Raw genomic sequence first — 16,097 nt, forward strand, 5'->3', positions numbered from 1 at the left:
CCAATTCTAGCCCTGCTCCTGGCTGACACTCGGTGTTTGTTGATTTTCTGCATTCTGCAGCTGACAGGATCTTTTTTTGGGAGCAAGGAACTTAATTTTCTGCCTTCTAATGCAGGAAGCGAGAATCCCGGTGCTGGCAGCACAGACGCGGTTGATGACGGCAGTTCCTTTCCTATTGCTGGGGCTCTTGGAGTTTTATCAACCATCTCTACTGCTGTCCAAAGCACAGTGAGTGAGTTGGGAATGCAAGAGAAAATGCGTTTTAAGAGAGCGTTGGGGTTTTTGCCTTTCATCTAAAACATTGTAAGAGGAAACTTTTAATTTTGACTTTTGTGGGCTGAATGGTGAGAAACTGTTTCAACCTTCAGACAACCTTTATCCTGTGCCTTGCTTCTAACTGGCATTTAATGTGTAAGATGTCTTGAATTTTGATAGTTCTGTATTCAGTGTTGATACATGCATAACAAAAAGTGGACTGTGTGGTTTGTGCGTGTCACATCTGTACTGTTATCCCTGCTCCCTTCCTTTAGAGTATTCAGGTAAATGCTGGGTCAGACTCACTCCTGGAATATTTCTACTGATTTGCCCAGAACTGTCTAGAGATGAAATCCATTCTCTTCAAAAACTTCTGTGAAACTAGCCCAAATTACTTGGAAATCAGCTTGCTCCTGTGACCATGAGAAATGCACTTCAAAGGAACCCATTACCCTTAGAAACTGTGCTTTTGTGATCTGCTGTCTTGTCAATTTGCCCATGAATCTGAAAAAGCCGCTGATGGAAAGCTTGCTTCTGCTATTAAGGCTTGAACGAGAGTCGGCAACCAAAACCCACAGGTCTAGAGTTTTTTGGTTGAAGGATGAGAACTGAATATTTTAATGTGCTGAGAACCAGCTTGTTCACAAAATGAAAATATATTTCTCATCAGATTACTGCAATAGCCCGAGTACTATATTAAACTGTTGGATGATAGTGTGTTGTGGCTGTTACATTGTCGTCCTGCTCTCATTGTGGTGATTAGGGTTGAATTTTAGGGTGGCAAGGACCAATGTGGCTTTTCTGTGAGTGTGTACTGTAACATTGCTGATTCAAATCCCCCAACTCAATTTCTTCAATTGTATAGTCTTCTGCAAGTTTTAATCACTCTCTGTATCCAAACCTGATTCCTAGGGGAAAAGTGTTATCAGTGGAGGTCTGGATGCCTTGGAATTCATCGGGAAAAAGACAATGGATGTAATAGCTGAGGGAGACCCTGGATTCAAAAAAACAAAGGGCCTAATGAACAGAAACTCTACGTTATCTCAGGTATGGCAGTTCTGTATCGGCTCCTCATTGGTTTCTCTCATTTCTTTTTGCTTCTTTTGCAGTCCGGTCATTAAGCAACAGTTTTTACTGTTGAATGAAAAAGCTTCTCCTCCCATATACTGTATCTTCTGGCACTGACCTGAGCCCTCTGTTTTTCTTTTCAAGGTCTTACGAGAGGCAAAGGAGAAAGAAGAGCAGCAGACAGCTACTGAGGTTACCATGGCTACAGAGAAGAAAGCCCATTATGGGTTACTGTTTGATGAATTTCAGGGTCTTTCGCATCTGGAGGCCTTAGAGATGCTTTCCAGAGAGAGTGAATCGAAGGTAATGGCCTTGAGCAATTTGCCTTCTTTTTTGAGTTCGGCTGAGCAGGGCAAAAAAGATTAGAAATATATGTATATACATGTAAAATCAAGTGCTCAAAACTTGCTATAAAGTGATTGATAACACAACTTCACTTTGACCCCTGCGTTATGATCTGGTGTTTACCTTGGGAGCGTTATGTCCCATCGTCAGCTCCTAAAGCCATTCTCTATACCCAGCTAGCCGCCGCTCCTGCATGTCTTCAGCAACTTCTCACGAGTTGCTCTGTCCTCATACCCACTTGTTTGCTGCCTGGGTCTGGAGAAGAGGAGAGTGTTGTGAGCACAGCAGAGATTGTCATCTCTGCCTTGGGGCAGGTAGGAGGGCAGATCAGCGTGCAATTTCACAAGTCATTCACTGTTTGGTTTTTTATGAAAGAAAATTGAAGAACTCCTTAAGAATCCATTATTACCTGACAGGACTTCACAACTAGGTCTTTTTCCCTTTCCTTCTTTCTGTAGGAAAATACCACTTCCCAATTACATCGTTCTTTGATGTTTTTACACACAATGTAAACCAGTGCTGCGTCTTCCATCCTGTTTCTTTTTCTTGTTGGATTTATGATTTTCTCTTTGGTTGTGCTGCCCCTAACCAGGTGAAATCAGTTCTAAACACCTTGTCTGGAGAAGTATTGGACACACTGAAGGAGGAAATGCAGCAACTCAAAGAAGCATTTTCTTTACCTGAATTCTTTGAAGAAGAAGAAGAAGAAAGGAAGGGTAAGTGAGCCCCAGGTTCTGGAAGGAGAAGCTGGTTCTTAACGAAATTCTCAGTATAGCGCCAACCAGCCCTGATCACTAGCAATGGGCATGATTCCAAAGTTACTCTTTAACTGGATACTTAATCCTAAAGCTGCCTGTGGCCAGGAGCATGACAGGTAGCAGTACCCTTCATCTCTGGAAAGCTACTGTGCATTAATTCTGTAGCAGGAATGATTTCTTGCCAGGGCAGGATTAGAGTTGTTTGACTCCTGAGCAGTTCATACAACTGACCTTGAGCCAAGATGCAAATTCGGAGAGATGCTGGGTTTCCCTGACCATGAAGGAAAGACTGTGAATAGAGTTGTCCAACCCATGGGAAAGCAAAAAGCCTTTTTATTTATTTTTTAAATGAGAGTTAGCCACACAGACCAAAAGATTCAGAGGGGCATCCATACACAAGAACCATCTGATTCTTGAGGATTATGCAGATTTAAATGTAAATTTCTGCATTGCTTTTACCTAAATGGCTCATCAGGGAGGTCTTACACACCTGCACTTGCTATCATTTAGCATTTAATGTATATTTTATAGTTGCACATGATGGATCTCTTAGCCTTCCCACCACTGTTAACATCTGCCCTGCTGTATGTAATAGGAAAACCATAGGTTTCAAATGATATTTCAGATTCTCCAAGGTGATGCTCAAGTTAGTGCGGTAAAAAAAAAAATATCCACAAACAAAAGCAAACAAAAAACCAAAAAACCTTAGTTACAAAACCAGAATTCAGAAAGCAAAAGCTTTCTTTTTTTTAACCTTCTGGCACTGATGTCTCCACCTTTTCAGAACTTCCCTTATAAACTGTATTTAAAAAGACCAGGTTTGCATTCTTGCCTGCGGTGATGATTCAAAGAGGAAATAAAGGAAACAGTTGACACACTTGTGCAGAACTAGTTGTGCATTGAAGTGCTGCTTATCCCTGTGTCTGTCTTCTGTGTGGGTTCTTTAACCTTTCCTGTCCTTTAGGAGACGAGGAGTTCACAAAAGAAGTAACAGAGTTGTTTTCAGAATTGCGTATCTCCTCAAAGCCAGACAAACTGATCATGGTGAGTTATTTCCCATCTTCTAAAAGCTGAAGAGATTCCTCACAGGAACTGTTTCTCAGTCCTGCTTTGCCTGTGAAAATATCAAATGCATGAAAACAAGCCATGTTTTAGATCCTTTGACAATGGTAGGCAAAAGAGATTGGGCCTTTTCCTTTGACTTTATAGGGCAAAATCATGTTCTGTAAGGTCTTTGGCTCTGAATCAGTAGACATCAGTGTGTCTTTGGCCTGTCACTGGGCAGTTATAAGTGGTGGCAAAGATAACTGGGAGCAGTAAGCCTTCAGCCACCATGTGAAATCAACCTACAGTCATGAACTGAAGCCCTCCTCTTGGTACAAAGCAGCTGGTTTTACTGTGTTCAGAAGTTGGTATGAGGAAGAATCCTGTTTCTTGCCTTCATTTCACTACCCTTCAGATCCACCAAGTGGCAGCAGCATTCTGCAGATGTGTTTCTGAAGCACCTCTGTTAGTCATCTTCTTGCTGGTAAACTCCAGCACCTGGTGCTAGAGAAATAATTGCCCTCAACTGCATCAGTTGATGTGCTGAAAGCACTAGGATCATTTGTCCTGGTTCTTCTCACTAGCTCAGGAGTTGTAGCTGTTTCCTTCCTCTAGAGAGATCCAATGCTCCATGTTTTGAGGTATGTAGAGGGGGGCTTCGTTCCAGTCATTAAATACTATGGTACATCTTCATACAGGTGAGGACATCTGCTCATGAATGGATAGCACGATTCAACAGTAGTCTTCCTAAAGAAGAAAAAGAGAGTGAAGAAAACCAAGAAGTAGAATCCAGAGATGGTGACCATGATGCTAAAATATCAGTAGAGGTAATGGAGTAATGAAGGAAGAGAATATCTGACTGCAGAGTGTTTACCTGGCTGCTAAGTTACAGTTGTGATTCCAGAATTTACGGGTTTCTATTTCTGTGCAGATTCTGAGGTCTGAAAGGGCAGTGTAGTGATAGTACATTGTGATTCACTTGTTTTAAATAATAAAAGCTGCCAGGTTTCATATGGTATGGGGAATCTTTTTAACTCTTGCAGGACGTTCATGCGTTTGCCATAAGAAGTCTGGCTGAACTGACAGCATGCTCCATTGAAATGTTTCACAAAACTGCAGCTTTGTTTCTACACGGTCAGAAGCAAGAGGTGACAGCCACAGACAGAGCCAAGTCCCTTTCACAGTAAGTTCACCTCTTAGTAAATGTGTAGCATATAATTATTTACATACTGATTAAACTGTCTAATAACTCTGGGATCCATGGGATGCAGGGCTCTTGAATTCTGCATATGTGTTCAAAGTTGCAATGGGTGGCATCACTATCTTCCCGCAGAATTCAGCTGTTTCTTTTTCCAGCTTAAAGACATTTCTTGAATAAAAAAAGAGGAAACCCTACTTGAAAGCTTTTACATAGCCAAGAAGAATGTTTGCCCTAAGCTTGTGCTAGTTAGTAGATACACATTTAAAATATGACAAAGCAGTTGTATAAAGGTAATTCTTAATTACCTCTGTTATTCATTTAGTATGTTAGGTACATGATACTGTAAAATTACTGCAACTAATTAGTAGACTGGTCTTACTAATAATGCATGACATGAGAATTTTCTTTTATGTTGGGAGATACTTGCAAGTGTATGAAATATGCAGTACTTTCAGAAGTTAACACTTGTCAGTCAAAAAAAAAAAAAAAAGCAAGTTAGTACTGTTCCTTCTGGAATGTATGTGTCTGACCTCTGAATGCTGTTTCAGATCTTCAGCTTTATTTTTCCATCTTTCCCCTCCCTAAGTTATTTGGGGAACCTCTGGATCTTCATACACTGTTTATATGCTCTGTATCGGTTTTGGTTTACTTTAGCTGTATATGCATGGAAACAAGGTATTTGTGTGTTACAGGAGTGCTAAAAGGAAGTTACCTTGTAGACTGTATTTACTACATGATTTTCCCACTCTTATTCCACAGAATGACGATTGTGCTGTGTAAAGAACTGTCAACTTTCTCTAAAGAGTTTACTACGTGCTTAACAACTGCAGGGGTAAGGGTTACACCATAGTTCTTGGGATTGAGATGTGGTTAGTTGATTACAGCCTTGGGATCTTCACCACGAAGTGCTTTTTGTGTTTGCATGTTTATATATATATATGTTTTGCCCTGTGAACTGATCTTCTGGGCCAATGTTCCCCTAACTGTGGCAGCTGAATGTATGCTGAGCTTTTGAGTGCCTCCAGCTGCATTCAGCCTAGCACAGACTGGGGGTGGGAGTTGGTGCTGACAGTACTAAGGAGACGGAAGAAAATAAGGTTTGTGATCCTGTTGTGGATTTTCCAAAACGCTCAGGTGTTACTCTGTCGTTATCTTTAGAGATTGTCCAGTTGTCCACAGTTCATTTGAAGATGTAATGTGTATATTGACATACGATTTGCGTTGGGCATATGTGGGTTGCTTTGTTCTGATTTGCATGCTACAAGGCAGGTCCTCTGCAGCTGGTGACTTAACTTTTCTTATACTCAAGGGAGCAAATGGCAATTTTAAACTTACTGGGGATTTAGCTTTATCTTGCTTGAAGAAATGTGATCAGATTTTCAATCAGGATAATATATGTGTGATCTCTGCAGGTCAAAGAGAAAGCAGATGTGCTTAATCCCTTAATCACTGGAGTGTTTTTGGAGGTCAGTTATGCTGAAGTTAAAACTTAAAGCTAATACTTAAAAAATAGATATGCTGGGGTTTTTCCACTTCAATATCCTTATGCACGCCAAGTTCTCTAACCTATGATCTAAGATTCTGCTTACTTATCTAATAACTTAAAAGTTCTAATAAATGTCTGTAGGTTTGCACAAGAGATGAGTTACTTGGTGAAGAGTGAGCTTTACGTGGTCTCAACTGACAGTTACGATGAGTCAGAAGATGCATATTAAATTCAACAGTCTGGATTTCTAGAATTTACATGTCCAAAGTCAAACATTAGACAAGCTCAGAAATTAGCATGCCAGAGTCCCAACACTTCCTAGCTGTTAAGTTGGTTCTCAGTGCTTGTAAACTTCTGAGGTGTGGTAGGAAACGGGTGTTTCCTGTTGGCATGTTCTCCTTCCTGCCACAGCATGCTTATGCCTCACTTAGAAATAAATTCTTGTCATCTGTTACCAAAACCAGTATCCTACGTTTGGATTGCACCTGATCTTGTTTGGCAGTTTTTAAGTCAGTTGCTTTTTTGCTGAGTGGCATAAAGCCCCTTAAAAACTTAATATTGATTTCTAGAATGAATCCTTAAAAATTTGACAAGCACTGGGCTTCTGTTTCTTATGTGCATTAATTAATGCTGTTTGAAATGGGTATGTGGTTACTAAAACTGATTGGTAGCATATTTATTCATGTGTGTATTTTGATTTTTGTTTTCATAGGCTTCAAACAGTGCTTCGTATATCCAAGATGCCTTCCAGCTCTTGCTGCCTGTACTGCAGATCTCTCTTATTGAGGCTAGAACGGAACTATCACAGTAATAAGAATCCTTCTAATTAAGAACTTTTTGACCTTCCCACTTCATAGTATCCATGCTGGAGAATGATGTAATGGCTCTTATTAAAGGGAGAAAGATTAACTCTGATCACTGCTGCTGCAAGAACAGTGATTAAATGCAGAATGGCAATGACAGCTCTTACAGCACATTGAGAGATGTGATTAGCATAGTCCAGGCTGGTGGACAACGTGACAGACTTAAAGTGCATATTGCTTCTCTGTTTCCATAGACTGTCTATATCTTTTCACTGAAATCCCTCTGCTGTATGTGTTAACAAGCTCTTTGTCTTCACAGTCCAGAGAGCTTCTCCAGTGCTGGAGAAAAGAGTAGCAGCTGGCTAGTTAAAGAGTTAGCTAAAATCATGGTGTGATTTTAAAGTCAGAAAGGCATAATTAGGTTCCCGATAGCTCTGTGTTGGTGTTGAAGTGAGTACTGGGTGGGAAGTGCGAGAGAAGGCCGATATTTATGATGATGAACTTTGCAGTTCCTAGGCTGGAAAGCATAGAGCAGAGAGGATTCCTGATCAAGCCATTGTTGCTGAAGAGAAGCCCTGGCTTCCTGAAAGTGTCTGTTAATGACTCAGGGATGCGCGATGGGGACTCTCACTACGGTGCTGTTTCTCATTCTTTTGCAGAGTGCTTGCTCCAGCGTGAGCTGGGAAAATGCTGATTGGGCCCTAAGAATGTGGGTACTTCGCTTTATAGCAATAAATGAGAACTGGCTAAAAGGGATTGATTTGTGTTTGGGCAATTTAATGAGAGAATTTAGCAGGAGGATTCATTCCCCTTCTTCAATGCAGCTTGATGTGTCGGCCACAGACTGTTCACAAACTCGAATTACTGCTTTTCTCTTCTTCCTGTGTAAAAAACATTATAAAGCGATGCTCCTTCTTGGAAGGTATATTAATGTAGGGGGAGAGGAAGCAATTTGGTTCTGTTAGCGGGAGTTCTGATTTGTCTCAGAAGCTGCTCCACGTATAGTATCTGTTTCTTTGTGCTGTGAAAGTTCCCTGCTTTGTTCCTTTCTGCAATTTCTATCTTTTGAGCCTGCCCATTGGGAGGGAGCAGCCTCTGTGGGAATCACAAGAGCAGAAATGCACAGCCAAAATGGATCTCTTCAAGAAGTTCAGAATAGCTAACCAGAGGTGACTGTCACACCTGCATCTGTACTCGCTCATTGGTAACAATGATGCTCAAATCCCATTTTGAAAATCCTCTGGGTTTTTTAGCAGGTCTTGCACATTTCTGCTGTACTGAAGGTTTAACATTCCTCTGCTCTATTTGTGCAGTAGAGAAGTGTTTTTATTATTAGAATATCTTTTGGTTAATGCTCCTCTGATTTTATATATATGGAAAAAGCCTTACCTTGGTCATGGTTAGACTGATCAGATCTCTAAAGGGAGAGCCTTTTTTTGCATCTTAAAGAAAACTAGCCTTGAAAGGGGTGTGTCTGGGGTAAAAAAAATCTGCACTACAATAAACTCTGTATTTTATTTCTTCTTTTGGTTGATAGCATTATTAAAGAAAGGATTTGTTTTGACAACCGTTACAGTTAAAAGCTATCAAGATAACAGTGGGCACAAATGAAATGAGAAGGAAGAGCTGTCTTTTGTATCTTCTCAGCCCTGACTGTGGCTTGTGGGGCAAGGCTGGATGCTGCTCTGGGGCCCGGACAGCTAGGGCTTTTCACATCATAAGGTACCGTCTCATAGCAGAGAGGGCTCTGAACCCAGGCTGGGGACTGAGAGCTCCCACAGCTGAGCTCCCAGTTCCTGCATCAGTGCAAAATGGCAGCTTTGTTCCTGCTGCAAAGCCAAATTTTACAGAAATGTTAGGAGAAATAAAGGTAACAGTGTTTTATGAAGCAGCAGCTGCTTTTCTTGCAGATAAATTCCACTGACCTGCAGTGCTTTAGTCTAATTTAATAATTAAAGAAAATGAGGTGATTTTTTTTTTGAAGTTGCAGACACTAATTCTTTCAGTCATATGCCCACCTGGATTTTGTTGCAGCAGCCAGTAATCAAACATGCAGCAGCTTCACTTGTGTGCCAGGGCAAGCACTACAATAGATAGCCAACAAAAAGAGTTCCACAGTTGCTGAAATCTTCCTGCCCAAAGGATTCATCAGAATTCAGCATCCAGCTGTGTGGAGGTCTTGCTCAGCCTTGCCTTGTGCATGAACCTAATGAGAGCTGGCAGTAATTTGAGCACTTCTGGTAGTGTTTGGAGAGGCAAGAGGTGGCTGAGAATAGATAAGAGTTAGCTAAGATGCTGGCAGTGACTTGGGGGGGGGGGGGGGGGGGGCTGGACCGGGGAAAGCCTTCCACAATTATTTTCTTTCCTTGGGAGGGATTCTTCTACTTGCAGCTGTAAAAACTGCTTCCTGGCAGCTGCTGTGGAAAGGTTGAAAACATAAAAAGGGCTTGGTCTTCCTGATGGGCTTTGGGACTTGCTCCCAGCCCTTGCCCAACCAGCTTCCCAGGGACTTATTTTTCATAATTAAAGCACACATGTTCAGTAGCAGTAAAACCTCTTGACACAGGTGGGATGAGCAGTTTTCCTCATTTGGAAACAGCAGCAGTTACGTTGCCACTGGTTGCCCTGACCAAGGGGACAGCAGTCCCGGGTCACCTGCAGCACACATTAAATGGCCTGACTCAGAGGCAGGGAGGGGAGCTCCAGCATTTCTTTCCCAGGTGTGCATGCTGGATCCTAAATAAACAGTGGTCTATGATGATGTGATTTAAGCAGAGATTGGTCTTCTGTAGCCGAAGGCTCCTTGGCACAGAAACGGAGGGCATGAGTGGCCAGTAACGTGCTAGTGAAGGTTTCCTGTGAGCTTCGCTGGTCCCTCGCAGCTCTGTGCTTTGACAGCTCGGAGGTGGCTGTGTGCTGATGTTTCGGGCACTGGCTGCAGGTTGCTTTCCTTCCTTTGAGGGCGGCTTTGTGCCTGCTGCAGGGTGAGAGCAGAGCCTGTGTGGTTTGTGGGCTGACACCTAGCTGTGGCTGCGGTTGCCACTCTGCTGTCCTGTTGGCTGGTGGCAGTCACCCCTGTGCTGTAAGGTGCTGGTGGCTGCAGCCTGGCCTGATGGTCGGGGCAGTCTCTGATGAGCAGGTTCCCTGGGGTGATGCTTTGTGTCCAGGGAGTGATGGCAGGGCTGTTCCCTGGGCTGCTATAACTGGAGAATGCTGCAGGCTTAGGTCCCTTGCATCAGAGCACTGAGAGCCTGGCTGGGGGCTGGCAGGGAGCGAGCAATGAGGTCACCAGTTAAAAATAAGGTTGAGCGTGGTGTTTGTGAGGGAGGATCCTCCTAAGGTGGCAGGAGCTGCTCAGAGGAGCGGGGTTGGATGCCAGCCAGTCCTGACACCAAACAGCCTCCCTGGATCTGTTCCAGGGTTCTGCACTGTGCTCCCTATGCACATCTCCGCTGAGCTCCCGCACTGTACCTAGAGTTACCTGGCTGCGTTGACCTGGTGGCTGTGTCACACTGGGACAGGTGGCATTGCTGCCATCGTTTACCCCAAGACTGAGTGCTGGCTGCCCCGAGTTCGCCAAATGATTTGTGTACGAGCTGAAACATCTCTATTGGAAAGCAGTACAGCTACGGATTGTAAAATTGGCAGCAGCAGGGATGCCATCGGCTTTTCTGAGCTGCTCCAGAGTTTATCCACCCTTGCCATTAAACTCCATCCCTTATTTCTGATCTAAACTTGCCAAGGGGATTCACGCTCTGCATTTGGGGCCGGTGCAGGCCCTGGTGGAGGAGGCCTGGGGCAGACGTGGCCAGGTTTTTTGGCTGTACAGAGCTGTACAGAGACTTCTGTACAGCTGCTTGCTTCTTGCATAAGTTACCCAGGATTAGTCTGGGTTGGTGGGAAGGGGCTCCACCTGTCTTGCCATTACTGTAAATTAAAGTCAAATGACTGCGGGAGCAACGTTGTTGCAGAGTTGAAAGCTTTAAATGGGGAAAATCTTGCGGGAAAGGCAATACCTAGGTGGAGAAGACAAATCAGCTTTCACGTACACAAGCCCTTCCTGACATTGTTACTGTTATTATCCCGTATTGGTACTATTAAAACGAGGGCATTGCATTAGAGGGGAAGCACATTATGCAAGTGTTTAGACCTGCTGGTAACTGCTCTCTGCTGACAGGTATTTGCTTAATGATATGTTGGAGTGAAAGCCAGCAGCAAGGACAAGCAAGTGTCGTGGGGAGCTGGGAGTGCTGAGAGCTGCCTGCTCCAGCCTTTGCCTGGACCTCCTGGAGCTGCCTGGCACCTCCCACCAAGAGGGGAGCAAGGACCTGCTGGAGGTTCCTCTCACCATGGTTTTAAGGACACCCTCAAATCCTCTCTTCTCTACTTCCAGCAGGATCCTGACCATAGCATGTTCCCTGGCTGAACCCCAGTGCCCTCCCTGGTCCCAGGGCTGGTCCCTGTGGATGTATGCAGCCTCCAGAGCTGCCCTGGCTTGCTTGCGTAGGGTCTTTCTGCTCCTGCTCCTGCCCCTGCTGGAGGCAATGCCTCTTAGAGTACAAAAGGGACTGGTCATGTTCCCGGTGTCATGTGCTGTCCATGGCGAGTGGCAGAGCCAGTTTTTCTGCTCTGAAAGTGGGACTGGGGAGGAGACGGCAACACTCAAATACCCAGATCCCTGGTAGGTGCCAGCCAGGCATCGAGGAGGCCACTTGCCTTTTTCAGCTCCAGGTAAGGCACTTGCCTGTCTCCCTCTTGTTACCAAGGGGATTTACAGACATCGATACAGATCAATCTTACAGGCTGGAGAAGCGGAGCAAGAGGGCAGCGTGGAGCAGAGGATGCAGTAGAAGCATCCCTGGGGCAGCTCGTACTTTCTTGGGCATGAGCCATGTGGTTTTGGGGACGGCAATCGGGCGTCGTGCTGGAGCCTTGCAGGAAGGACTTCAGTCCCCTGGGTGAGACTAGGCACAAACCCTGGGACATGTAAGCCCGCTGTGCCTGGTGGGATTAAGGCCATCCAGGCCATCGCATCTGATGGGGTATAAATACTCAGGTTTGTGTTGTCAGCCAGAGGTCTGAGCCACATGCATCTCGTGTTTTGCTTGGCCATGGAGGACAATTGCAGCTTGTCAGCAGGGACCATAGAGTTGGCCGCTGGTTTTTGCTGGTTTGCCTGCCTGGGCTTTAGGGAACCAGCTCATCTGGGGCAGGGAAACCTGCCTGCCCAAAATGCAGGGTGGCCAAGGCTCCGAAGGAACAGGCAAAACAGGATCTGCTGGTCTGAGATGGGAAAAAGCTGAGTGTTGGCAGCCCTCATCTGAGCCACCACCCACGGTGAGGGCTGTGCAGGGTGCTGGGTGGCACCCCCAGAGAGGGGAAAGGAGTGTGGCAGAGCCCTGGGGCAGGGGAGCCCACCCCATCTCTTGGAAATCAGCTGGGCTGGTCCCTAGGGACAGGGTTAGTGGTTCGCTGGGGAACTGAAGGGTTTTAACCCCCCACAGTAGCATTTCTTAGCATGCACTGGGGCAGCACTACCTCTTTCCAGCCCTGGCTGCTGCGCTTTGCTCCGGTTACCTGTGTCTTGGTGCAAAGCATGAGGTCCACCTCTGCGTACCTCTGTGTACCTTGTGCCTTTCCTGTCTGCTCACACTCCCCCGGTGAAGGCACGAGGCAGGGGCATCCCCCATGGATTTGGGGCTGGACACAAACTGTGGAGCTGTACAGCAGCTTTGGTGAGCAGGACCCCGGGGTCAGGCATCAGCTGTACTTTCTCCTGCACCTTCCCAGGGGCTGTCTTTTCTTTTGTTAACGTTTGATTATTTTTAATGATTTTAGATTAAAATTTAATTATTTTCAATTAATAGTTGCCCTTCTTAATTACAAAGATTAATTAGATTACTGTTCATTATTAATTAGATTTTAACTTTGCACTGATTACACCTTTTATCAGCCACTTCACACACTCCTGCCCTCCCCATCCAACCTGCCTCTCCTCTGATGCCACCCCAAACCCCGCTGCTCCTTGCAGCATCTCCTGGCTTTTAAAGCCTGTCTAGGAAATACAGTTCAATGTTATCAGCTCAGAAGCTGCGATCAACTCTTTTAAAAGCCCAAATACCAACCAGATGATGTCATTTTGTGGCTAAAAAAGCATTAAAAGAAAGCATTAATATTCTGCCTCCCTCCATCAGCGGCTGGAAGAGAAACTGTTTCCTAATTACCTACTGCGGCAGGGGAAGGACCCCCTGTGAGCAGAAGGGACCCGATCCCTCGCCCCTTCTGCCTTCCCTCTGTCCCATCTTGCCATTTGTGTATGAGAAGGGGGGTTTGACCTGCCTGGGCTATTTAATAGACTTTGGTTCTACTATTTTTAAAGCAAACTGTCATCTTTCTCTTCTTTTAATGTCACCTTTCAGGCGCCAAATCAATGCTGAGAGTTTTCTTGCTGTTGCTCTCAGCTTCTCTTCTGCTCGCTGCTGTCTCCATCTCCCTGCCATCGCCCTGCCCCAGGGGAGGTCTCCTTTCTGCTGGGGCTCCCTGGGAGCCCCAATGCCTATTGATTCATTCTCAATTTGAAATATTTCTGTAATTTGCACTTGCTCACGGGGGGTTTAAGGCATCTCCCTGCACATTTGCCCTGAGATTTCTCTGCCTCTGTTGCTCTCCCCCTGCTGCTTCCCTGGGTGGAGGGCAGCGGGTGCTGCCTTGGTGGGCACAAGGTCTGGTCCTTTTGGTGTTTTGGGTTTTTTTTGGTTGGTTTGTCGTGTTCTGTTTTGTTTTGTGTGGATTTTTGGGTTTTGGGTTTTTTTTGTTTGGGTTTTGGGTTTTTTTTGGGGGGGGAGGCCACAGACTGCTTTACCTCTTTCCCTGCTGTTTTGGGGGGTAGAAAGTACACAGGGCCTCTTCTCCCATGAAGAAGAGAAAACCACATGGTGGGATGCAGTGAGGCATTTTCATCCCTGAAAAGCTCACCCTACTCCACTCTCCAGTTGCTCCTTGAGGTCCTCTGTGCTGTAGGTGTGACGGTCTCGTGCCCAAGAGCTCTTTGGCTTCAGTGAAATGTCGACAATCCTGAAATGTGAGTATTTGGTGTGAACCCAAGGGGAACCACCGGGTTTGCATGTGCTGGCAATGAACCTCCCTTTGTGCCTTGTTGTAGGGTTTGGGCGAGAAGATAAGGAGAGAGAGGAGAAGCAAAAGGACAAGGAAGAAGAGAAGGAAGAAGAGGAGAAGGTAAAGACCGAGGGAGAAAAAGAGGACCAGAAGAAGCTGGAAGGGGAAGGAGAAAAGGTAGGGAAATAATGGAATTTTCTGCACATCTGCTGAACTGTTTGCCAGAGGGTTTCCAGCCCCAAAGTCCCCACCGTGGTGCTCAGGGTGAGCCCCTGATCTGATGCCAGGGGCTGTGCTGGAGATACCCTGGACAAACTGTGCCGCTGGCTGTGTGGTGTCTGTGGGGCACCCAGCATGTGGCAGGATGGGGCCAGCCCCTGCGGGGACGATCGGTGTCCCAGGGGGAAGCAGGCAGCTATGGAGTTGGGCCACCTCCACAGGTGAGTATGGGGTGGTGGGGATGTGAACGATGCAGAGCTCCCAGCTTGCCACTGAGCCTGGTGGAGAAAGATGCTTGGCACAGGGTTTGTAGGGAGTTAGAAGGCACCGGGCCCAACTGATTTACATCCTGGCCGTGAAGGGAAGCCATGTCTGACCCATGACAACCCCACATATCTGGTAGATGGAGCTGTGCTGTCCACAGCCTAGAAATCATGCTGTGTGCATGGCTTTTCCACTGAAAGAGCACTTTCTTTGCTTCTGGTATTCCAAGTTAGTTCTCCCTCCTTTTCCTCCTATTTCAACCTAAATGAGATAGTGCTGTGGAGAGCAATGCTGTCTGCACTGCACACACCACTGATTCCTTGCTCTTGGCTCTGGAGGTCTCTGTGGGGCCATGAGCACATGTGGGTCCAGGGCAGCATCACTGGTGCAAAGCCTGACTCTACATAGCCCCCAAGACCAGACATCTCTCTGGCTTGAGTACAACAGGGCAGCAGGGTCCCCGGTGATGCTTGTCCATCTCTCTTTCTCCCTGCAGGGAGATGGGAAGGACAGCACAAGCAGCAGCTCTGATAGCAATTTAGAGGTAACCACACTGCCAGCCCTGTGCTGTGCCTGGCTGCCCCGCTGCCCACCAGCCCGAGGGGGTTTGCACCTACAGACCCCTATGTGGGTGCTGGCTATGGGTGCTATCAAATACCTAGAGGTACTGAGGGATGGGACATGACATACCCAGCAACCCCCTCACGTGCTGTCCCTTTTCTTTTTGTTCCTGCCTCAGGACCAGGGCAGTGACAAGGATGGTGAGAAGGAGGACGAAGATTAGCCTTCCCGTGCTGGAGCCGTGTATGCCCTGGGCATGCCGAGGAGGTGGGGATGCATATGGCAGCATGTGCTGGAGCAGGCCCGGGCCACTTATAGCCAAATAAAGGTGTTTGTGGGCTCCGAGGAGAAAGAAATGCTGTTTATTCACCTAGTCATGGTGCCTACCCAGTGCTATCTGTCCCTCCCGAGAAGGAAACAGCCAAGGAAAGGCAAGAGGTGGGGAGCTGGGATCTGTGTGAGCAGGTTTTGTACAAAACTATGAAAGAGTTTGGGAAGAAATCCATGAGCTCTGGCTGCCTGGCTCTGCATAGTCCCCTACAGTTCGGCAGTATGTGTCCTCCCTGTCCCCTCTCCGCCACTTGCTGTGGGATGGAGCATCCTGAGCGGGGACATGAGCTGCGCCAAAGGTGGCTCCTGGGGCTGTGCTGAGTTGTCACAACTGGCTCTGACTTCAAATTTATCAAAAATATACGAAAAGCAGTTACGGGGGTGGGGGGGAACTCCAACACCCCACTGCCCCCCCTCCCGCAGTGCTACCCCAGCGCGGGGCGCGCAGCGTGTGCGCAGCCTGCAGCGCAGCGGGGCCGGCACCGGGCGCAGCGCCGGGAGTGGGGAAAAAAACCCGGGAGGTGGGAAATTGGGAAAAATGATCTGGCACCGCCATCTGCCGGGGCTGCGACGTGTGGCAGCCGGTCCCCGCGTTTCATAACCGCCCGGCTGTTTTGTAAAGGCTCCCGCAGCGCAGCCGGGGGCGG

General features: G+C 46.5%; 1 protein-coding gene across 4 annotated transcripts in view; it reads left to right on the forward strand.

Annotated features, from left to right (window-relative positions):
• Nucleotides 1-15,459, forward strand: part of FAM114A2 (family with sequence similarity 114 member A2) — an 18,423-nt gene extending 2,964 nt beyond the window's left edge. Inside the window, exons 5-17 of one of the 4 annotated variants that reach the window (XR_013929922.1) lie at nucleotides 116-228; nucleotides 1,168-1,302; nucleotides 1,468-1,626; nucleotides 2,261-2,384; nucleotides 3,391-3,470; nucleotides 4,169-4,297; nucleotides 4,514-4,653; nucleotides 5,431-5,503; nucleotides 6,084-6,137; nucleotides 6,870-6,964; nucleotides 13,981-14,041; nucleotides 14,123-14,253; nucleotides 15,299-15,459. Coding sequence is in view for 2 of the 4 variants with exons in the window: in XM_080398630.1 (XP_080254756.1) it covers nucleotides 116-228; nucleotides 1,168-1,302; nucleotides 1,468-1,626; nucleotides 2,261-2,384; nucleotides 3,391-3,470; nucleotides 4,169-4,297; nucleotides 4,514-4,653; nucleotides 5,431-5,503; nucleotides 6,084-6,137; nucleotides 6,870-6,964; nucleotides 13,981-14,038 (1,160 nt within the window). In the remaining 2 variants the exon portion in view is untranslated. Of the gene's footprint in view, nucleotides 1-115; nucleotides 229-1,167; nucleotides 1,303-1,467; nucleotides 1,627-2,260; nucleotides 2,385-3,390; nucleotides 3,471-4,168; nucleotides 4,298-4,513; nucleotides 4,654-5,430; nucleotides 5,504-6,083; nucleotides 6,138-6,869; nucleotides 6,965-7,619; nucleotides 8,482-13,980; nucleotides 14,042-14,122; nucleotides 14,330-15,298 lie in introns of those variants that run through there. The other 3 variants (XR_013929923.1, XM_080398630.1, XM_080398631.1) reach the window with 3 other exon arrangements.
• Nucleotides 15,460-16,097: the final 638 nt, after the last annotated feature.

The sequence above is a fragment of the Falco punctatus genome (genome assembly GCF_963210335.1).
Source record: "Falco punctatus genome assembly, chromosome: 8".
Lineage (NCBI taxonomy): Eukaryota > Metazoa > Chordata > Aves > Falconiformes > Falconidae > Falco > Falco punctatus.